This window comes from Protobothrops mucrosquamatus, unplaced genomic scaffold, assembly GCF_001527695.2.
Source record: "Protobothrops mucrosquamatus isolate PMUCROS unplaced genomic scaffold, P.Mucros_1.0 scaffold6318, whole genome shotgun sequence".
Lineage (NCBI taxonomy): Eukaryota > Metazoa > Chordata > Lepidosauria > Squamata > Viperidae > Protobothrops > Protobothrops mucrosquamatus.
In genome coordinates, this window is record NW_015392146.1 from 25,331 (window position 1) to 48,769 (window position 23,439).

Sequence of the window (23,439 nt, forward strand, 5' to 3'; positions counted from 1 at the left end):
AACAACCCTACAATTTAATTAAACACACCACTGGGTGTTCCCCAAAATCAAAACAACGAAGCCCTTCCAGGTGTGTTTTACACTTACTTTCCATGTATTCCCTTTCAGCTTCTTTCCGCCGTTTCCTCTCCCGCGCAAGAGCTTCCGGGCTGCCCCAGACTTCTGTAGACCTGTTTTAACAAAGTTGGGGGGGGGGGGGGAAAGGTATATAGATCTGACTTGCCAACACTTTTGAGTACACACAAAAGAGGAAGACGTGACATGCTCTCTGGAAAATGAAATACATGGATGTCCAAGTTGAGCTAACAAAATATGACGTTAACCGAGCTAAGCTAAGGAAAGAAGGGGGACGAAGCTTGCTGATTCTGAAAGAGGATTTTTTTTTAACTCTTCCTGAATTCAGCCCACATTGTGAATCCAGCAGGATTCCTCCAACAGTCTGCTATCCAGATGACTTGACTGGTAGGCTGGGAGCTGCCCTGCAATTTATCGGGCTCACAGCAGATTTAACGCAATTAAACCTTCCATATTTCCCCTTAGATATCTTCATGAACAATGACAAAGAGACACACAATCTGTTATAGTCACAGCATGAGCCGTGCTGTCTCTTAAGTGCTGGGAAAAAAGAGATGTACAAAAAGGGTTGTTTACGTGGTTTAGCCGAAATTCTTTGACAATACTTTTATTCCTCTCTTATTTTTTAAGATTCTTGCCTAATCGGCTGATTGGTGAATGGTTGGGAAAACACAAATTAAACAGCAGTTAAACACACATTAAGCATTGCCCATTCCCACTAAGCCACAATTGGGGAGGGGGGGGAAGTCAACACTCTGATTTAACTGCCTGAAGAAACCACAATTAAATGAGAGTCAAAGCTGACTAAGTTACAGCAGTTTCCCCGTTAATTAGCCAATGGTGCGAACTCCACAGGAAAAGCATTAGAAATTAAATCTCTACGTAAGATAACCTTTTCAAAGATGCTCTTACTTAGCTTCCACATCTGATCTCAAAAATACAGTGAAAGCTTCGGTGTCGTCGTGAGGGCTTCGCCGTCTGATTTTTCGAAGCTGGTCAAGGTCACTGTTGAAGGAGACAGACAAAAAAAAATCATCTTGAAAGAAGAAAAGCAGAGTTTATAAAAAAGGTCCAAGTTCGTCATCTGGAAGGCGCGTCCATTTTACAGGATCCCAATTAGGACCAAGCAGGTTGCTATTAAAAAACAAAAATGGACCAGCAAAATATTTTTGATGGCTGGCTGGGAAAAGTTGCCAAGGTTGGGCACCCCTGTTCTAAATAATAATAATAATAATAATAATAATAATAATATAAAAAATAATATTCATCATCATCATCATCATCTAGATCTATATAAATAAAAATGTAAATGTTCGTTTGTTCAAAATCTTAAATCTCCGAAGGTTCTTCATCGATTGCTTTGAAATTTTGACACAACGTTGCATTCGAATACGCGCGTGTTTTTATATACCTACTATTATATAGATGTCACACCTGTGACAGGTAAAAACATGTTTTTGAAAAACAGCGCCATCTGTTGGACGTAAAAGCAACCCACGCTTTTACTAGACTGAGCCACAGCAACGCATGGCTGGGTACAGCTAGTAATAGTAGTAATAATAATAATAATAATAATAATAATAATAATAGTAGTAGTAATAATGATGATGATGATGATGATGTTGGAAGGGACCTTGGAGGTCATCTAGTCCAACCTCTTATAGTAGCATGTTAAACAATCACGGGTTTTCAAGAAACCTCATTTAGATTATCTGTGTAAGAATTGTGCCTGGACAGCCCTCTCTTTTAGTGGCATAGGTCTTTTAAGCTACTGGCAACCACTTCCTAGACTGATAAATAATAGCAACCGTACAATTAAAAGAGTGGTACCCTTGGTACTCATTGTTAATTGGTTCTGGGAGTCACGATGAGTACCAAGACCGATGAATACAAAACAAATTTTTCCCATAAGGAATGATATAGTGAGTCACAAGGTAGCCGACATCGACAATTTTTAGCTTATGCGTTGAGTGCCAAACAAACGACAACTACCGGGACACAATTTTCACGTCAAAATGCGTTGAGTGCCAAATTTGATGAGTTTCAAAGCTAATGGCACCTGTTGTGATTCCTCGTCAGCCAGTGGACCTGGCAGCTGAGTCTGAGGAATCAGAAGAGGAGGAGGAGGGGCCTGGAGTGACATCAGAGTCAGAGGAAGGCTCTGAGGAGCTCCAAGTCTTACAGTCGGATGAGGAGCTTGGCCCCTCTACTTGCGCTCAGGCTGAGACACAGCTGTGCTGGGAATCTGAGTTGGACAGTGATGAAGAACAGCTGGGACAAATCCCGGATGCACGAATGCACAGGCAAGAGAAGTGAGTAGGACAGAGGAATGCAATGGGGCGGCTCCAAAGGCGAAGGAGAAGGCATTAGGAAGCCACGCCTTGGCTGCATAATAAAAGGGAAGGTGTGGGAGGTACTGGTGGCTGAAGGCAGCCGTTGGTGTGGAGGATCGAGTTTCTGTGAACTGTGTTTGTTTGCCTTGGACATCGACTCAGTCTGTGAGAATAAAAGGGGATTGGTTTTTTCTTGCGGTTCCTGCCTGTTTCTTGGAAGAGGGGTTTCTCCTTGTGAGCATAACAAGGACTCACGTGGGCTGGGACAGAACAGTACCACCAAATTTGGTACCTCTTGTCTGTAGTATTTTTCACCACCCATTTGTACTTGTAAGGCTGTAGAGTAACTTTGAAAAACACCATGTCATACCAATTTAATATCTGAAGAGATGGACGTACCTGGACTTAAGGCAAAATTCACTTATTGCTCTCACGCCAGTGATGAAGTTATTCTTTGTGTACTTTGGTCCATATTCTCTTTTTTTGAGCACAGCTTTCACTTGAAAAGAGAGAGGAGGGAGGGGGAAGCATTACAGGTAGTCCTTGACTTAACAACAGTTCTTTTAGTGACGGTTCAAAGTTACAACAGCACTGAAAAAAGTGACTTATGATCCTTTTTCACACTTATGACCTGTTGCCCCATGGCCACGTGATCAAAATTCGGATGCTTGACAACTGACTTGACACTTATGAGGGTCACAGGGTCCCGGGGTCACGTGATCCTCTTTTGTGACCCTCTGACAAGCAAAAGTCCATGGGGGGGAAGCCAGATTCACTTAACAACCGTGATCCTAACTTTAAAAGTGCAGCGATTCACTTAACAACGGTGGCAAAAAAAGGTCGTAAAATTGGGGCAAAACTCATTTCACCAATTTCTGCTTTAGCAACATAAATTTTGGTCACTAAGGCGAGGGCTGCTTGTACTAATGTTAACACATTTTCACCCACGGGATTAAACCCAGCCAAATTTGTTCTCGTTAGTCACAGAGGTTACCCGTGGCCAGGTTGCAAAACTTGAAAAGTGAACAACAAACCCGAAAGCGGATTCTCAGTCAGGAGCGAAGTGGGAATGAGAGCTTTATTACCAATCAAGAATGGACTTGTTTAAGAATAAGTTGGACTCGGAGTCTGAATAAGGATAAATACATTCTATGCATGCCCATGGAAGGACATCAATTACCTTTTACTTGAATTGGCTGCTGTGGGAAAGGAATTTGATTGAGAGCGTCCCGGGCTGGAAAAATAAAACACACAGTCACATTGTTGTGTTTGCGTCGTAAGAATAAAACAGAAAGGCATTGGGATGGCATTTATTACTTGGCGAGTGGAACGGACAAGGCGGAAAGCAATTTCAAACGTTCGGCATAAATCCTGCAACGACGTCTTTCCTTTCACAGCCTCGCTTATTCTGCAATTCTAATTTTAACTGATTCACTTCCCACCGAAAAGGCCCTTTATATTGTAAGGACACAACACAAGAAACTAGCTAGCATCCTTCTTGTGAGTAGATTGTGCTGTTTTGTCTTAGTATCAGAAAGAAAGGAAATGAGAATTCTTCTCGCTCTATTGCACTGTACGCCACAATTCACTCCAAGCTAAAAACTAGAGAATAACACTGATTTTATTAGGAGTAAAATGTATTCCAGATACATGATCATGCCTTTTTAATTACCAGCATCAACAATGCTGTATAGAGTTATGACCTCAATAACAAAGCTGATATACTATTGCTTTATTCCCTGGAGTTGGACACCTGCCAGTAAATTGAAATTAATTCCACTAAACTAAAGACATTAGAATTTGCCTTCTGAATGGAAGACCCTAGCAAGAAAATATCTGTTAATAACAAGCATGCTTGACTCATGGTACGAATTAGTAAAAAACAAACCAACCACAACTTGATTTTAAGACAAGAATTTCTCCTTGAACTCGGAGGAAATAGGGTGGACAACAATATCAGAATAATCTTTTCCACTGAATAAGCTAAACAAAATAGACCTAAATGTAAACGTTTTTATTTGCCCCAACACACAGTAGCAACTTGTTGAGTATGCTTGAAGTAGATTTGTTCCCAATACAAATAATATTTTAAAAAAGCTAAAAGTTGGCTTCTGTTCCTATCATCTTATCCTTGCAGCACTAAAACTAAGTCACATGTTTTCAACTGGGAAACCAGAGATGGTTAGACGATTCAAAGTCGCAACGTGAGAGACCTCTGGGTTTAAACCTGGTTAAGTCTAATCACTATAGCACTGCTATCAACGGGGCTGGACCTACCAGCGGCTGTCTTCTGCGCAGTGCCTTCTGGAGACGTTGCGTCTGGCGTTCTTGTGCTGTTTTTCTGATCGTTGGAGGAATAAGCTCTTACTTGACTTGAGGGATGAGGCTGGCAGCCACCTGGCAGGATGGCCAAGAGTCTCCCAGCTTTAATGGGTACTTGCCACCCTGATGGAAACATGAAAGTGGATGGTAGTTTTAGAAGGCAGAAAAAAAAACCTGATAAATACTAAAAAAAAAAAAAAAACCCAGCTGAGAGGACATAACACGGTTATGATTATTGAAATGTTCGCTGTATGGGTTTACCAAAGGACAATAGGAATCCTGCAGAGAAGAGTTAAAAGAATATTAAGACTGGTACTAAAATTGACTAAGCTTTATTTTTATGACTATTGTTATTATTAGTGATTATAATTATCCAGTATTATAGTAACTATTTATTTAGTAGGATAAACGACACTTATTGACTAACGTTTATTTTTTATGATTACGATTATTTTTTGTGATTATAACTTTTTAGTATTATTTTAATTACTGTTATTTAACATTTGTACCCGGATGACAGTCTGCTCGCTAAAGCGACGAATTACTGTTGTGGGTAACTCCATTATTGTATCTTTCCCTACCCTTATCCCAACCTCACTCCCCAACCCCATCCAACACCCTTACCGATCTTATCCCTTTCCCCACCCTTATAAAATCTAATTAATTATATATATATATATATATATATATATATATATATATATATATATATATATAAAAGGACTGGTACTAAAGATACTTGTATGTCATTGAATTATCGATTAACTCAGCCGCCACGTTGCTTTTTAAATATTTAAATGTAAAATTAGACAATCAATAAAACATTAAAAAATAAATAAAAGAATATTCAAATGACACTGAACTCTCCCCAAATGGATCATTGGTTATCATTAAATCTGATACTGCACAAAGAAAGTAGCAGTTCTGGGCAGAGGAAATTAAAAAGCCAAGAGGGACCAGGTAACCTAGTTTTGGATCCTAACCTGTGATTAGGAAACAATAAATGTTACTATTGCCGAACCATTTTATGCCCAATTAAAATATTACTCCAAAACTAAGTTGATTTACTTCCGCTGTACATCCCCCAAATTCAACTCCTCGTAAACAATGGCTTTGTTATGCTCACTAACGGGATGCAGTAAAGTTAGCTTCTGCATCGAAGAGAATTATTTAAAGCTACGAGAAAGATTTGCAAAATAATCAAGATGATGTATCCTGCAGCCAGGCAGAGATGTCTACAAGGTCACTCTGGGCGGCTGATAAAACAAGTTTTTTTTTTTTAAAAAAATAAAATAATTAAAATACAATCCACTGTGGATCTTAAACGGGGGGGGCGGGGGCAGAAGGACCCACCATTAATCCCCTGCCGAGGGCGTGGAGGGCCAAGGTCCTTTCAAGGCCGGGCTGGACCCCCTCAGACCCCCCCACCTCGTCGGTCAGAAAACCCCGCCGGGCCTTGCCAGGCCTCGGAGCGGCGCCCCCCCCCCCCGGCCCCACTCACCGGGGCAGACCGGCGGGCCCCGGCCCCGCAGACGCAGCTGGTAAAAGCAGCGCCATCCCCTCCGCTGAGCGGCCAGAGCCGGCAGCATCCTCCCGCGCTCGGGCGACCGGCGAAAGGAGAGGGAGGCCGGCGTGGAAGGCGCCTCATGGGTGACTCCGCGCCCGGCCGGCCTTCCACGGACCAGCGGCCGCCATCTTGGGAAGGCGGAAGTCTCCGAGAAGCCGGATGTGGAGGGGGGGAGGAAAAGAAAAAAAAAGAACCCGTGCCGCTCTGCGCTCCTCTTCTCTATGATCTTGCTTGAAGGTAACGCGCGAAGAGGGGGAGAACGCACGGGGTTGGTTTTTTTTTCTTCTCCCCTTATCGCCTACGTCATTTCCTGTTTGGGGTGACGTTGCGGGCGTAACCACTTTCCCCTGGGTTCACCTTTGCGGGGATGCTCCTCTCCGTTCCCTCCGCCCCCCCCGCTGCCGCCTGAAATGGGATGGCCTGTTTTTGCCTGCACTCAAGATGCTCTCGAATAACCAAGTTAAGTCTTGGTTAAGTTGGTCCCCCAGAAGGAAGCAGGGTTGTAGATTGGACAGGAAAAGAGGGGGAACGTTCCTGGTGTTGCCCGGAAAATGCAGCATCCATAGAATCGTGGGCTGAGCTAAGAACTGGTGCTGGTTTTGAGATGCCCAAATGGGCAGACGGTTCCTTTTGCAGGATAAATAATAATAATAATAATAATAATAATAATAATAATAATAATAATAATAATAATAATAATAATAATAAATAAAAAAATAAAAATAAAAATAAAAGTTGGAAGGGACCTTGGAGGTCATCTAGTCCAACCCCCTGCTCAGGCAGGAAACCCTACACCATTTCAGACAAATGGCTGTCCAGTCTCTTCTTAAAAACTTCCAGTGTTGGAGCATTCAATGCTTCTGGAGGCAGGTTGTTCCACTGGCTAATTGTTCTAACCGTCAGGAAATTCCTCTTTAGTTCTAGGTTGCTTCTCTCCTTGATGAGTTTCCATCCGTTGCTTCTCGTCCTGCCTTCAGGTGCTTTGGAGAATAGCTTGACTCCCTCTTCTTTGGGGCAGCCCCTGAGATATTGGAACACAGCTATCATGTCCCCCCTGGTCCTTCTCCTCGTTAAACTAGACCAGGGGTAGGCAACCTTGGCTCTTTTATGACTTGTGGATTTCAACTCCCAGAATTCCTGAGCCAGCCATGGCTGGCTCAGGAATTCTGGGAGTTGAAGTCCACGAGTCATAAAAGAGGCAAGGTTGCCTACCCCTGAACTAGACATACCCAATTCCAGCAACCGTTCCTCATGTTTTAGCCTCCAGTCCCCTGATCCTCTTTGTTGCTCTTCTCTGCACTCTTTCTAGAGTCTCAGCATCTTTTTCACACCGTGGTCCCCGAGCTTGGTTGTTTTCTTGCAGATGTTTCAACACCATCAATGCTAGAAGAGAATGGGGTTTCTGGAGAGGAGGACTGTGGGGTCCTTGGTGCGCTCTGAGCTCGGTTGCTTTCTTACACACGTTTCAAGACCCAACTAGGTAACATCATCCATGCTAGAAGAGAGGGTGTGTGGAGAGGAGGAGGAGGAGGAAGAAGTTCTTTCACTTCTCATCCGAGAAGCTTCATCGGTGGAGCTTCTTCTAATGGAAGGATTAGTTCCACCACCTTTTGCACTCTCTGCTAGCCTTCTCCTTCTGTCCCTCCCATCTTCCTCTTCCTCGTTCCCTTTCATCCTTCTGCCAAAGGTGCTTTTTCAGGAGGCAACTGGACTTCCTTTTTTTTCTCTTTGAAAACGTTTCACTTCTCCTTCCATTCCCCGCCATCCAGCCAGAGCTGAAGAAGCTTCTTGGATGAGAAGCAAAACATCTTCAAAGAGGAAAAAAAAAAAAAGTCCAGTTGCCTTGTGAAAAAGCATCTTTGGTTCACTGCATAGTCAGCCAGATATTTTAACTGGATTTGGCTTTTTTTTTTTTCTCTCCACCTAGTGAGCCCTTTCAAAAGGGGCCTGGGATGGGCAGATGTTGTTTAACAATATTGCAGTTAAATGTCTTATTTCCTGTCTTATTTTTCAGAGGGTGACGATTAGCTCTGTAAAATGTAGGGGTCAGTCAGTGCTCTGGCTTTATAGACAACTATGAAAAGGCTGGAAGATTCGACGTTGTGGTGTGAGAAGTTAAGTCTTCATCCTGGTTCATCCAAGCCGGGAATATTATCATTATCATTATTATTATTATTAAATAAGCAACATGGCAACTGCTTTGGGAAGATGGTTACAGTTTATTGCAGAAGCAGAAAGATGGCTCTTCAGGAAAGAGCAGAGAAGAAAAAGAGAGAGAGCACATGGCCAGTAGCTTTTTTATACCCTCTGTAGCTTTTTGTTTGGAGGTTTTCCTGTTCCTGTGTTGTGAACTTTGAGGCTATTTCCTGTGTCACTTATTCTGACCTGAGCCCAGGTGTGCCTCTCTGGTATACTTGATGGTAATGTTAGTCCCATTATGTCCCAAAAGTCATCTCCTGTTTCCCTGGTGATGGGGCTAATGACTCTTAAGAGCTTCCTTTGTCTTGAGATCCCTGGCTCCAAACTTCCTGATGGTTCCACATCTGCATTTGTATAGGCCTAGCTACTGCTTTGGGCAAAGAGATGAGGCCAGGTTTGGTTTCTGCTTTTCAAAAAATGCTTTTAAAAATCCTTTTGGTGAACAATATTTTTTCTGCCTTTTTAATATTTCCTTCTCTGGGCTAACTTCCCACAGTGGGAAGCAATGTTTAACTTGCCCAAAGGGACATTGCGTAACTACATATACAGTTTTTAACCATCATTATATTTAGAAGTACCTAACTTGACCTAAAACAAGACGGAGCGACCCCATCAGCAAGTATGGCGGGCCCAACTGGCAAAAGGAAACTCGGGACCGTTGTTAGTTGGAAACAGGCCTTCGTCCTGCAGAGGATAGACCGTGGCTAAAACGATGACGATGACGATGGTGATGAACTTGAGGCAATAGATCTGCAGCCATCCAAACGTCGCAGTAGAAGTAGGCTGCCAGCCGGATGCTTGGAAGTCCGCGATAACCTTCAACATGCATCCATCAAGTTGTCCGTTGGGTACTGAACGCCTTGCTAAGCGTTACGGCCTGATGTTTCTCTATTAAGCGGCAGATGGGCGTTCACCACGATGTAAAAAAGATGCTGAGACTCTAGAAAGAGTACAGAGAAGAGCAACAAAGATGATTAGGGGACTGGAGGCTCAAACATACAAGGAACGGTTGCTGGAATTGGGTAGGTCTAGTTTGACGAAGAGAAGGACGAGGGGGGACACGATAGCAGTCTTCCAGTATCTCAGGGGCTGCCCCAAAGAAGAGGGAGTCAAGCTATTCTCCAAGGCGCCTGAAGGCAGGACGAGAAGCAACGGATGGAAACTAATCAAGGAGAGAAGCAACCTGGAACTAAGGAGAAACTCCCTGACAGTGAGAACAATTAACCAGTGGAACAACCTGCCTCCAGAACCGGTGATTGCTCCAACACTGGAAGTTTTTAAGAAGAGACTGGACAGCCATTTGTCTGAAATGGTGTAGGGTTCCTGCCTGAGCAGGGGGTTGGACTCGATGACCTCCAAGGTCCCTTCCAACTTTATTATTAATTATTATTATTATTATTATTATTATTATTATTATTATTATTATTATTATTATTATTATTATTATTATTATTAAATTGCCTGTGGGTGACCTTAAAAAGAGGTCCCAGGGAATGCCGCCTCCCCATTTATTGGTCAACTGGAAGAGATGAAATCAAGTCCACCCGGGCAGTAAACAAGAAGGGGTTTTAAGAGGTGGAATGTAAGATCGACACGAATTAAAAAGCTTGCTTACGTTCAAAATACCGCACTGGATCTAATAGTAGTTGTAAGGAGCACCTGTGAGCATCTCACAGAGGGTGAATTATATGTAGTATTGCACCAGAGGGCAGCATTTCAGAAAGAAAAGGCCAGCCAGATGCGAATCCACGCCTCCCTTTCTTTGAACGATTTGATATTCCGGTCTGCTCCAAAACAAAAATGCCTGAACCAACCTAATTTAACTAATTTCATACTTTGTCCGGTGGTGAAGACGGAGCTTGGGGATTCACCGTGCGGCTTGATACTGCGGTGGCCTGGCGACGCAACTTGCAACCCCGGAACCCGTGCGAATTCAAGAGGCCGCAGAGCGGAGTATCTAATGCCAGGTCCCGCAAAACAGCGAAGGCTCGATGGACGCAGGTGGAACTTTGCCCTCAAGTAGGGTAGCAAAAACGACATTCACACGAGCCGCTGAAATGACAACTCGGGTAAAGCGCCAAAATGAGATTCTGCGACGAGAGCGTCTGCTTTTTGCACCTTGCCAATACAGAGACAACAATACAGGAAGCATTTGGAATGAATTGTACCCCATTCATACAGGCAATCCTCGACTTACAGCCGTTCGTTTTAGTGACTGTTCAAAGCTGCGACGGCCTTGAGGAAAAAAAAGAATAAGGGACTTACGACCGTTTCTCACACTTAACGACCATTTGCGGCATCCCCGAGATCACGGGATCAAAATTCAGGCGCCTGGCACACCGGTTCGTATTTATGACGGTCACAGCGTTCCCCCGGGGTTACGGAATTCCCCTTTTGCGACCTTCAGACAGGCAAAGTCGGGGGGGGGGGGAAAGCCAGGTTCATTTAACGACCGGGTTGCTAACTTCATGAGTCCGGTGGTTCACTTAAACAACTGCGGCAAGAAAGCACGCAAAACGGGCAAAGCTCAGTTAACCAATGTTTCGGTTAGCAACAGAAATTGAGGGCTCAATCGTCGTTAAGTCGAGGATTACCTGTATGGTGGCCATTTGCCTGCAGGTACACCTCGCAGGCCGGTTTGGAGGCCAGGCTAAGCGTCGCCTCTCAACGCTGCTAACATCGGATGCTCTTGCTTTTGACAATATATGAAAATGCAGCCATTTCCCCCCTTAACTTGTGTGTTACTTTTTAGAGTTAGAATTATCAGTGTTTCTCAACCTTGACAATTTTAAGGCATGTGGACTTCAACTCCCAGAATTCCACAGCCAGCAATGCTGGCTGTGGAATTCTGGGAGTTGAAGTCCACATGCCTTAAAATTGTCAAGGTTGAGAAACACTGAATTAGATGATGCTGGAGGGGGAGGGGGTAGAAGGAAGAATGTGTATGGGGATTAGTTAGTTAACAACCTCGTAGTAGAGTGTTTTTTTCAAGGCTGTTTGAAATAAGAGATGATAAGGAATGGCGGGTTGGAGAACTGGAGGGAAGGCCTGCATTTCAAACTAATTGGAGAATGTGATTTATGACTGTGAATCGGAGGAGGGGAATTGTGCTTTGATACGATGTGTTTAGGGGAGGGGAATTCAGATTTCGGCTTCTTGACCATGCCGTGCAACTTGAATAAAGATTCTTTAAGGTAAACAATGCCTCGAAGTTCTTTTGAAGAGTTTCACCTGTCGGGACCGTGACATTGCCATTCTAAACGGGCCTGGGGCAAATAGGTGGGTCCCTGTATGCGTGTGCAGTCCGAATCCAAGGGCCGAAGAGGGGATCGCAATCGGATTTTGACCCACCCACCCACCCCTCCGTAAAAGCAGAGAGGCGTGACAATCTAGGAGGGAGCAATTTAATTTGCCATGAAATAAATATCTGACTGCACTGCAAAGTGTCTGGAATGAAAAGAGGATCACAATAAATTTTACAAGGGGCAGCCGGGGAGGGGGGAAGAGAGCGTTTCGCCCGATCGCTGGAGAAAGGCCCGGGTGTTTATTCCCAACGTTCGGGCCCATCCAATTTTATCATTTTTGCTGATTTAAGCAGCGCTCCGAAACCGATGTGGGACTCAGCACTTATTTTCACAGGTTACCGGGCAGGGATAATTCACTGCGGTGATCCAATTTGCAAATCATCGGGGGCCGCTGAAATTGCGGCATTAAAAAGAAGAAGAAAAAAAGGCGAATCAAACTCCTTTTTCCTCCGTGTCAGCAGGCTGAGAGATGATTATGTTTATTAGATTTCTTTGAAAAAGGTTTCACATTTTTCTCAAATATGCAGGAGAATTTCTTTCCCCTCTTGAGGCCAGCATTAGCATTTTGGCGCTCCGGTCCTTGAAGACAAGGAAAATGATGGATTTTTCCATTTGTTTATTTATTTTCCCTTAATTTATGCTCAGCCAGAGAGATGCAGCAACAATCTGCTACAGTACCTAAAAAAATTGCTGTTAGTAAGGGCAAGACCAACCTCTCTGCACACACACACACACACACAAAAGGAATATATAATGTAAGCCAACAAAGCTAATCTAACTTTTAAGGAAAAAGAAGGACTAAATGCCCCATGCCTTGAGTTGCAGGCCAGCTTAAAAAACCTTGATATAAGAGTGGAAGGTGCTAAAATATTTGGATTATTTCTGAAGACGGGTTTTTTTAATTTCTCCTTCCCCTAGTAGTTTTCAAGGACACAAAACTAATTGCTTTAATTTTTTTCCCCCCAAGGCTAATACATCCATTTTGTCCTTTACAGCTCAGTGACGATGCCCCCCCCCACCAGTGCTAATGTATCCATCAACCATCACTCCTCAAAAGCCATTTTTTAAAAAATGTGGTTAGGTGACTTTTTCAGCTGGGCGCTCCTGTGTAATAAAATGAATGGGAATCGCAAAGCTGCAAAGCACAGTCCCTGCGTATTTATTTTTGTCACTAACAGCTCGCAAAAGGATGAGCGAGGGCTGAAGGTCTAACTGGCAGCCACGAAGGGCTAATAATTCCTTTAATCTTTTAAAATGCTGTTTCAGAATTCCAGAATGACAAAATTCAGCTTATACAGATGCAAACCAGATCAAAGTCGGCTCAGACATTCCATGCTAGCCTATTGTTAAAATGTTTGCTTTACTGCTTGCAGCCATTTTAGGTTTTTTTTTTCCCCCAAAAAAAGTCAAAACAGGATAGAGAGCGTAGAAGGAAATCTCAGCATTCGTGCACCCTTCTAAGCAGCTTCTCTATAAATCAGTGAGTAAGATCCCAAGTAGAAGGATCTCAGCCTCCTTTGGAACTTAGGAGTATTTTACCAGAACAGGAAGATTACGAATAAGCAGCGTTACCAAATTGTCTACGACAAGCTAATGAACTTTTTGAGTTTCCTCAGAATGGCATTCAGGCTGTCCTCTCCAAAAACCTAATAAACATCTGTTTTAAAACAACTGCCATCAAATGTAATTATTTCAACGCATCGATTAAGGCAAAAGTCAAGACGCTGAATTATGGAAAAGCCCGCCAAGAAATCGGCGTGTAAGTCATAGCTAAGCCAAAATCATTTTTCCATCTTAAAACGCAAATCCTTACGGGGGAAAAAAAAAAAGGCAGGGATTTGGGCTTCGGAAACAAGTCAGCAGACAGACTTAAGGAGGAGAGCTAAAACACTGATGGACATTGATGGACGTGGAAGTTACATCAAGGCTAGTCCCTCACTCAGACCTTACTCCTGCTTTAGCTCATGAATGCTTCGGGGACACCCGCCGAATGGCCGAGATTAAAACGAAATGGTCCACCAAAACACCTAACACGATTGCCCTTACGGATCAAATAAATTAAACCTTCCTTTCGTATTAAAAAATTGCAATTACGGCAGCAGCAATTTTTTTTAGAGAAGCCCTGCAGGGCTGTAAAGCTAAAGCTTCAGGGGTTTTACACGACGTTGTATTGGCTCTTCTGCCGAAGTCCTGCTCTCTCGTCTTCCCTTTTGCGCCCCACGCGTTCCCTTGGAAATCCATCCCATAAATTCAGGGATTCCCAACAAGACGTCCACCGGGCTGTTGTCAGATCCCCAAGGAGTAAACCATCCGCTTTAAGGCAAGCTTCTCACACACCTGGGAGAAATGCCAGATTTAGATGAAGCGTGCAGCCAACGCACACAAGACGTTGGGTTCCGTTATCGACCCAAAAGTCATGGTGAGCAGCTCAAAGTACCGCTGAGAATAATGCGGGTAGAGCCTCAGCGTTATGGCCACAAATGAGCCCAAAATTTGTTGCTAAGTGAGACGTGTGCAAAGTGACACTTGTCCCATTTTGCAACTTAAGCGAATCGTTAACGGTCGCAAGTGTGAAAAAGAGTCATAAAGTCACTTTTTTTGTTTCCAGTGCCACTGTTCACATGGAACGGTCACTGAACCACTGTCGTTGAGTCGAGGGCTATCTGTGTTTTAATTCCTACAGCAGCCAAACAGATGCCTAGGAAGAACTCACAAACAGGATGAGCCAGAGGAGGGTGTTGTTGTCACCTCCACTTGGGAGAAAAGTGTCACTGTTCAGCAGTTTCAGCATTAAGCCTAGAGGGGGGCTAACTCCTGCATGGCGGTTGATTCCCCCAGGATAGTGTTTCTCAGCAAAGATGATCGGGGGACTGGAGGCTAAAACATATAAGGAACGGTGGCTGGAATTGGGTAGGTCTAGTTTAATAAAGGACCAGGGGTGACAGGATAGCAGCCTTCCAGTATCTCAGGGGCTGCCCCAAAGAAGAGGGAGTCAAGCTATTATCCAAAGCACCTGAAGGCAGGACAAGAAGCAATGGATGGAAACTCATCAAGGAGAGAAGCAACCTGGAACTAAGGAGAAACTTCCTGACAGTGAGAACAATTAACCAGTGGAACAACCTGCTCCAACACTGTAAGTTTTTAAGAGGAGACTGGACAGCCATTTGTTTGGAATGGTACAGGGTTTCCTGCCTGAGCAGTGGGTTGGACTACTAGATGACCTCCAAGATCTATTCTATTCTATTCTAAATTCTATTTATTCCATTCCATTCCATTCCATATTTTCTATTCTATTCTATTCTACATTCTACATTCTATCCATTCCATTCTCCTATTCTATTCTATTCTATTCTATTCTATTCTATTCTATTCTATTCTATTCTATTATTAATTCTATTTATTCCATTCCATTCCATATATTCTATTCTATTCTATTCTATTCTAATTCTAATTCTAATTCTATTCTCGGCAACTTTAAGAGGTGAGGATTCCTCAGCCAACCATGCTGGGATTTGAAGTCCACATCTCTTCAAGGTTGAGAGAACACTCTCCTAGGTGGTAATTTGCTGCTATGTGGTTCTCAACAATAGTGCATACACACACACACGCCCCAATAGCTACCACGATCGGTGGGATGTTTCTTGGTACGGCTAGGCAGCTGACCAGAGAGAAATCCTCCAGGTTTCCAAGCCTGCACCTCACACCTCCATACCTGATAAAGGGGAGGAGCAAGGATGAAAATACTCGTGTACCTGTCCAGTTGTAGGACAGTGAGTGTCAACACAAACACACCCACAGGCTGGAAAGAAAGGAGAGGTGCATTTTGTATTTTAAAAGATCTGCTTCTGCCTTATAGGGAAAAATCTTTCCTGGCTACTCGTGAATGTATTCTGATGCTTCCGTGTAACGTGTACAGATTGGATTTCTCTTGCGGTCTAGGAATCTCCCACAGAGGCTGAATCGAAGCCGTCTAGCTGAGCGATGCTTGGGGTACAAACACCAGGAGTTTCTTGGGAATAAAGGTTATAACATCCATCTTTATTATTCTAAGGTTTCACAGATTGGCATTTTTTAATTTTTTTTTTAAGAATCCCAGTTTCAGAAGAGAGCCGACGGCGGACGGCCTTCGGGTAGCCTAAAGAAATATGGACCAAGAAAAATCAAGAGATCGCTGGAGGAAGGCATTGAACAAATCAGAAGAGCAGAGTGAAAACGTTTGGACCTGCTCAGAGCAGGTGCTTCATGCTGATTGGGATAACTGAATGGACTTCCATTTATTCAGCGAAGGAATACTGACTCAAATGTACCGCGTCGGAAGGTATTTCGAATGCAAAAAGCCCAGGAAATACCAAATCACAGCTGGTTAAGACCCGATCCAGACAGCACTGCCTGACACCGTCCCTTGGTTTGAAGGAACCATTTTTTGCGTCGCGGCATTAATGAGATCACGCCACGCAAACCCTATTGTACGACACAAGATTTAACGCTCGCCTAAAAAAAAAAAAGAGAGAGAATTTTGCCTAAGAGAGGAGAGGAGAGCGCGTGGTCCGCAAAACACAGGAGGAAAGAAAAAAAAACAGACTTTTAGAAAACAAGCAACCAGCCCAACAAACAAACAAAAATATATATATAAAAAAATAATAAACACAACCCCATATAGATACACTCCGCGAAACGAATTCTTGGAAGGAACCGTTTCTATGTACAACCTTGACCGAGATCCTGAATTTATAAACCATCAGCAGAAATACCAGCTGCTCAGAATGTCCTTTGAGAGGGAGAGAGGGAGTGAGTGAGAGAGAGAGAGAGAGAGAGAGAAAGAGAGACGTACGGAGGTTTCCAGGGTGGGCTATGCCACTGTGGGGGCCAGTCTGCTTATAAAAGAAATACTGCTCACGCAGAGTCTTCGCAGAAACAGCGGGCAAGAAGGCTTCATTACGAGATGCTCCACCACAATCCTCAGCTCTGTGAAGAGGGTCCTGGAAAAGAGAATATATTTTCAAGTACACGTGAAACGGAAGCGCTTCTCTCTCTCTGTCTCCCTTCCTTCCTTTCCTTCTTTCTCCTTTTCTTTTTCTTTCTTTTCTCCTTCTTTCTCTTCCTTCCTTTCTCTCTGTCTTTCTTTTTATTTTCCTTCCTTCCTTTCCTTCTCTTTCTCTTTCTTCCTTTCCTTCTTTCTCTTTCTGTTTCTTTCTTTTCTATCTTCCTTCCTTCCCTTCTCTTTCTTTCTCTCTTCCTTCCTTTCTCTTTCTTTCTTTTCTCCCTTTCTCTTTCTTTTTCTCTTCCTTCCTTCCTTTCTCTGTCTTTTTCTTTCTCTCTTCCTTCCTTTTTTCCTTCTCTCTTTCTTTCTTTCTTCCTTCCTCCCTTTCTCTGTCTCTGTCTCTTTCTGTCTCTGCCTTTCTTTCTTCCTTTCCTTTCCTTCACTTTCTTTTTCTTTTTCCCTTTCTCCCTTTCTCTCTTCATTCCTTTTTTCCTTCTCTCTTTCTTTCTTCCTTTTTTCCTTCTTTCTTTCTTTCTCTTCCTTCCTCCCTTTCTGTCTCTGTCTCTCTTTCTCTGTCTCTGCCGCTCTTCCTTCCTTCCTTTCCTTCACTTTCTTTCTTTCTTTCTCCCTTTCTTTTTCTTCCTTCCTTCCTCTCTCTCTGTCTCTCTTTCTGTCTGTCTTTCTTTCTCTTCCTTCCTTTCCTTCTCTCTTTCTTTCTTTCTCTTTCTTTCTTTTTCTTTCTTTCTCTTCCTTCCTTTCTCTCTCTCTCTCATTTAGTGACCGATTCTCATAAATGCCAACAGAATTGAAGCCAGAATAAGGCAGATGAAGTATTAAAAATGTGTCCCAATGTTCAATACAATCTAAGACAGGGGTCTTCAACCTCGGCAACTTTTAAAGACTTGTGGACTTCAACGCCCAGAATCCTGAAGTTGAAGTCCACAAGTCTTAAAGTGGCCAAGTTTGAAGACCCCCGGTCTACGAGGAAAAGACACACACGCACACACCAAAAAAAAAAGGTTTAAGCGAACTCAACAGCCATGGCACATTCAGGGCCAAAATCCGAAAGGAAGGGAGCGAACGAAGGAGGTGAAGATGGAACAAGGCAGATGGATGAGCAAATCCTTAAATCCCAGCGTCAATCGTGAACATCAGTCTTTGTTACAGTTGTTAACCAGCACAAAGCAAACCAGGAATCAAACGTAACTATAGATCTAGAGCAGGGGTAGGCAACCCTGGCTCTTTTATGACTCGTGGACTTCAACTCCCAGAATTCCTGAGCCAGCCACGCTGAAGGGAAAGGGAGAGGTTTCCAAGCTGAGCCAAGCTAGCCCAGGAATTCTGGGAGTTGAAGTCCACCAGTCCTAAAAGAGCCAAGGTTGCCTACCCCTGACCTAGAGGAACATATGAAAGCATAATTAATGTTAATTAATGTAGACTTTATTAGTTTAGAGCAGGGGTAGGCAACCTTGGCTCTTTTATGACTCGTGGACTTCAACTCCCAGAATTCCTGAGCCAGCCACGCTGAGGGGAAAGGGAGAGATTTCCAAGCTGAGCCATGCTGACTCAGGAATTCTGGGAGTTGAAGTCCCCGAGTCATGAAAGGGCCATAGTTCCCCCATGCTGGCTCAGGAATTCTGGGAGTTGAAGTCCACGAAGTCCACGAGTATATATATAGGCCAGAATTTGTAACCCTTTGGGCAGGTGTAAAAAAAAATCTATATAAATAAAAATGTAAATGTTCGTTTGTTCAACATCTTAAATCTCCGAAAGTTCTTCACCGATTGCTTTGAAATTTCGACACAACGTTGCATTCGAATACGCGCGTGTTTTTCTATACAGTACCTACTATTATATAGATGTCACACCTGTGACAGGTAAAAACAAAAAAGGGCCAATCTTTAGAATTGTGCGGTTTAGATCTACACACGGATTGCTTCTCACATGGACAATTATATGTTGCGTGTTCTAGACTCGGCAAACCAGACAATCTCTATATCTGCACAGACAATGGAACAACAAAAAAGATTGTACACCCACAGGCATTGTGAAATTAAACATATTCGAAACATGCGCTTTCTCTTTTCTTTCTTTTCCATTTAACCAGACTGAGCCACAGCAACGCGTGGCTGGGTACAGCTAGTACACATAATAATAAAAATGGAATCACAGAGGTAAAAGAGAAATCGAGAGGAACCCCAACGGCTTCCTGCTTAAACGTGGCTACAGCAATTTTACAGGTGAGTAGTCCTCGTCGGCTTCTTACCGGCAGTAAGGATTTCTCCGGGAAGAGTAACGGAGCGTAAGAAACCTGTAGTAAATAAACGGCTGCAACAAGCTTCCTTGTCCGCTGAAAAGGACAAAAGAAAACAAGGAAAGCGGGTTAAAATAATAACAGCGGTTTATTTCTTCATCAAGATAGGATTTATAATATTATACAGGGGGTCCCCGGCTTACAACCGCTCGCTTCGTGGCTGTTCAAAGTTACGACAGGCGCTGAAAAAAGTGAATTATGTCCGTTTTCACACTTACGACCGCTGCAGCCTCCCCGGGGTCACATGATCAAAACTGGAAGGCTTAGAAACTGGCATGTACTTACGACGGTTGCAGTGTCCCCCGGGGGGGGGTCACATGATCCCGGCCGGGTTACTAACTTAACCATTCGCTTAATTAGGCAAGAAAAGTCGTCAAAAAGGGGGCAAAACTCACTTCGCAGCCATCTCACTTAACAACAGAGATTCTGGGCTCGGCTGTGGCCGTAAGCCGAGGACTAGCTGTAAGCCAATTTTGAACGAATAATCTTACATATGTTTTTAACGTTGGATAGATACGCATACAGGCAAGTAGATCTCTAGCTCGTTATGTAACATGCTTCAATTGCCAAAAAACAGTGGAAATATTAAAAAAGGGAGACAGGAGGAGGAGGAGGAGGAAAAGAAGGAGAATAATAATAATAATAAGAAGAAGAAGAAGAACTGAAGAAGTCAGAAAAGAAGAAGAAGAAGAAGAAGAAGAAGAAGAAGAAGAAGAAGAAGAAGAAGAAGAAGAAGAAGAAGAAGAAGAAGAAGAAGAAGAAGAAGAAGAAGAAGAAGAAGAAAAGAAGAGGAGGAGGAGGAAGAACTGAAGAAGTCAGAAAAGAACAGAAGGAGAAAGAAAAAAGAAGGAAGGAAAAGAAGGAAGGAAAAGAAGAAAAAGAATAACTGAAGAAGAAAAGAAGAAGAGGAGGAGGAGGAAGAAGAACTGAAGAAGTCAGAAAAGAACAGAAGGAGAGAGAAAGGAAGGAAGAAGGAGGAGGAGGAGAAGGAGGAGGAGGAAGAAGAACTGAAGGTCAGAAAAGAACAGAAGAAAGAAAGAAGGAAGGAAGAAGGAAAAGAAGGAAGAAGGAAGAGAAGAAGAAGAAAGGAGGAGGAAGAAGAACTGAAGAAGTCAGAAAAGAACAGAAGGAGAAGAAAGAAGAAAGGCGGAAGAAGAAGAAGAACTGAAGAAGTCAGAAAAGAAGAAGAGGAGGAGGAAGAAGAATAAGAACTGAAGGTCAGAAAAGAACAGAAGGAGAAGAAAGAAGAAAGAAGGAAAAGAAGAAGAGGAGGAAGAAGAAGAAGAAGAAGAAGAAGAAGAAGAAGAAGAAGAAGAAGAAGAAGAAGAAGAAGAAGAAGAAGAAGAAGAAGAAGAAGAAGAAGAAGAAGAAGAAGAAGAAGAAGAAGAAGAAGAAGAAGAAGAAGAAGAAGAAGAAGAAGAAGAAGAAGAAGAAGAAGAAGAAGAAGAAGAAGAAGAANAAGATTTAACGCTCGCCAAAAAAAAAAAAAGAGAGAGAATTTTGCCTAAGAGAGGAGAGGAGAGCGCGTGGTCCGCAAAACACAGGAGGAAAGAAAAAAAAACAGACTTTTAGAAAACAAGCAACCAGCCCAACAAACAAACAAAAATATATATATAAAAAAATAATAAACACAACCCCATATAGATACACTCCGCGAAACGAATTCTGGGAAGGAACCGTTTCTATGTACAGCCTTGACCGAGATCCTGAATTTATAAACCATCAGCAGAAATACCAGCTGCTCAGAATGTCCTTTGAGAGGGAGAGAGGGAGTGAGTGAGAGAGAGAGAGAGAAAGAGAGAAAGAGACGTACGGAGGTTTCCAGGGTGGGCTACGCCACTGTGGGGGCCAGTCTGCTTATAAAAGAAATACTGCTCACGCAGAGTCTTCGCAGAAACAGCGGGCAAGAAGGCTTCATTACGAGATGCTCCACCACAATCCTCAGCTCTGTGAAGAGGGTCCTGGAAAAGAGAATATATTTTCAAGTACACGTGAAACGGAAGCGCTTCTCTCTGTCTCCCTTCCTTCCTTCCTTTCCTTCTTTCTCCTTTTCTTTTTCTTTCTTTTCTCCTTCTTTCTCTTCCTTCCTTTCTCTCTGTCTTTCTTTTTATTTTCCTTCCTTCCTTTCCTTCTCTTTCTCTTTCTTCCTTTCCTTCTTTCTCTTTGTTTCTTTCTTTTCTATCTTCCTTCCTTCCCTTCTCTTTCTTTCTCTCTTCCTTCCTTTCTCTTTCTTTCTTTTCTCCCTTTCTCTTTCTTTTTCTCTTCCTTCCTTCCTTTCTCTGTCTTTTTCTTTCTCTCTTCCTTCCTTTTTTCCTTCTCTTTCTTTCTTTCTCTTCCTTCCTCCCTTTCTCTGTCTCTGTCTCTTTCTGTCTCTGCCTTTCTTTCTTCCTTTCCTTTCCTTCACTTTCTTTTTCTTTTTCCCTTTCTCCCTTTCTCTCTTCATTCCTTTTTTCCTTCTCTCTTTCTTTCTTCCTTTTTTCCTTCTTTCTTTCTTTCTCTTCCTTCCTCCCTTTCTGTCTCTGTCTCTCTTTCTCTGTCTCTGCCGCTCTTCCTTCCTTCCTTTCCTTCACTTTCTTTCTTTCTTTCTTTCTCCCTTTCTTTTTCTTCCTTCCTTCCTCTCTCTCTGTCTCTCTTTCTGTCTGTCTTTCTTTCTCTTCCTTCCTTTCCTTCTCTCTTTCTTTCTTTCTCTTTCTTTCTTTTTCTTTCTTTCTCTTCCTTCCTTTCTCTCTCTCTCTCATTTAGTGACCGATTCTCATAAATGCCAACAGAATTGAAGCCAGAATAAGGCAGATGAAGTATTAAAAACGTGTCCCAATGTTCAATACAATCTAAGACAGGGGTCTTCAACCTCGGCAACTTTTAAAGACTTGTGGACTTCAACGCCCAGAATCCTGAAGTTGAAGTCCACAAGTCTTAAAGTGGCCAAGTTTGAAGACCCCCGGTCTACGAGGAAAAGACACACACGCACACACCAAAAAAAAAAGGTTTAAGCGAACTCAACAGCCATGGCACATTCAGGGCCAAAATCCGAAAGGAAGGGAGCGAACGAAGGAGGTGAAGATGGAACAACGCAGATGGATGAGCAAATCCTTAAATCCCAGCGTCAATCGTGAACATCAGTCTTTGTTACAGTTGTTAACCAGCACAAAGCAAACCAGGAAGCAAATGTAACTATAGATCTAGATCAGGGGTAGGCAACCTTGGCTCTTTTATGACTCGTGGACTTCAACTCCCAGAATTCCTGAGCCAGCCACGCTGAGGGGACAGGGAGAAGTTTCCAAGCTGAGCCAGGCTGCCTCAGGAATTCTGGGAGTTGAAGTCCACCAGTCATAAAAGGGCCAGGTTTAAAGACCCCTCACTTAGAGGAACATATGAAAGCATAATTAATGTTAATTAATGTAGACTTTATTAGTTTAGGCCAGGGGTAGGTAACCTTGGCTCTTTTATGACTCGTGGACTTCAACTCCCAGAATTCCTGAGCCAGCCATGCTGAGGGGAAAGGGAGAGATTTCCAAGCTGAGCCATGCTGACTCAGGAATTCTGGGAGTTGAAGTCCCCGAGTCATGAAAGGGCCATAGTTCCCCCATGCTGGCTCAGGAATTCTGGGAGTTGAAGTCCACGAAGTCCACGAGTATATATATAGGCCAGAATTTGTAACCCTTTGGGCAGGTGTAAAAAAAATCTATATAAATAAAAATGTAAATGTTCGTTTGTTCAAAATCTTAAATCTCCGAAAGTTCTTCACTGATTGCTTTGAAATTTTGACACAACGTTACATTCGAATACGCGCGTGTTTTTATATACAGTACCTACTATTATATAGATGTCACACCTGTGACAAGTAAAAACAAAAAAGGGCCAATCTTTAGAATTGTGCGGTTTAGATCTAGACACGGATTGCTTCTCACATGGACAATTATATGTTGCGTGTTCTACTAGAGTCGGCAAACCAGACAAATCTCTGTATCTGCACAGACAATGGAACAACAAAAAATATTGTATATCCACAGGCATTGTGAAATTAAACATGTTACAGACGTGCGCTTTCTCTTTTCTTTCTTTTCCATTTAACCAGACTGAGCCACAGCAACGCGTGGCTGGGTACAGCTAGTAATATAATAATAAAAATGGAATTACAGAGGTAAAAGGAAGCCGTGGTGAGGCCCCTCCTCAAGAAGCCTTCCCTGGATCCAGACGAGTTGGCCAATTATCGCCCGGTCTCCAACCTTCGCTTTACGGCGAAGGTTGTTGAGAGTGTGGTTGCATGGCAGTTCCCGCGGCACCTGGAGGAAGCAGACTATCTAGACCCATACCAGTCGGGCTTCAGGCCGGGACACAGCACG

At 43.1% G+C, this 23,439-nt stretch overlaps 2 protein-coding genes and 1 long non-coding RNA gene across 3 annotated transcripts in view; all 3 read right to left on the reverse strand.

The window, feature by feature from the left end:
* SLC30A9 (solute carrier family 30 member 9) overlaps positions 1-6,319 on the reverse strand; it is a 31,335-nt gene extending 25,016 nt beyond the window's left edge. Inside the window, exons 1-6 of the mRNA XM_029286951.1 lie at positions 6,232-6,319; positions 4,686-4,853; positions 3,589-3,642; positions 2,808-2,907; positions 988-1,080; positions 88-170 (exon numbers count right to left, since the gene is read on the reverse strand). Coding sequence (XP_029142784.1) covers positions 88-170; positions 988-1,080; positions 2,808-2,907; positions 3,589-3,642; positions 4,686-4,853; positions 6,232-6,319 — 586 coding nt within the window. The remainder of the gene's footprint in view (positions 1-87; positions 171-987; positions 1,081-2,807; positions 2,908-3,588; positions 3,643-4,685; positions 4,854-6,231) is intronic.
* A 9,499-nt stretch (positions 6,320-15,818) lies between these two features.
* Positions 15,819-19,134, reverse strand: LOC114922185. The gene is made up of 3 exons (XR_003810685.1): positions 19,049-19,134; positions 16,633-16,780; positions 15,819-16,292 (listed from the first exon to the last, which is right to left on the reverse strand). It is a non-coding gene; the product is annotated as an uncharacterized LOC114922185 (long non-coding RNA).
* Positions 19,135-20,921: 1,787 nt separating this feature from the next.
* The window catches only part of LOC107300181 (transmembrane protein 33), a 17,614-nt gene continuing 15,096 nt past the window's right edge, over positions 20,922-23,439 (reverse strand). The window contains exon 5 of the mRNA XM_015829521.1: positions 20,922-21,057. Within this exon, the coding sequence (XP_015685007.1) occupies positions 20,928-21,057 (130 nt within the window). The 3' untranslated portion in view covers positions 20,922-20,927. The remainder of the gene's footprint in view (positions 21,058-23,439) is intronic.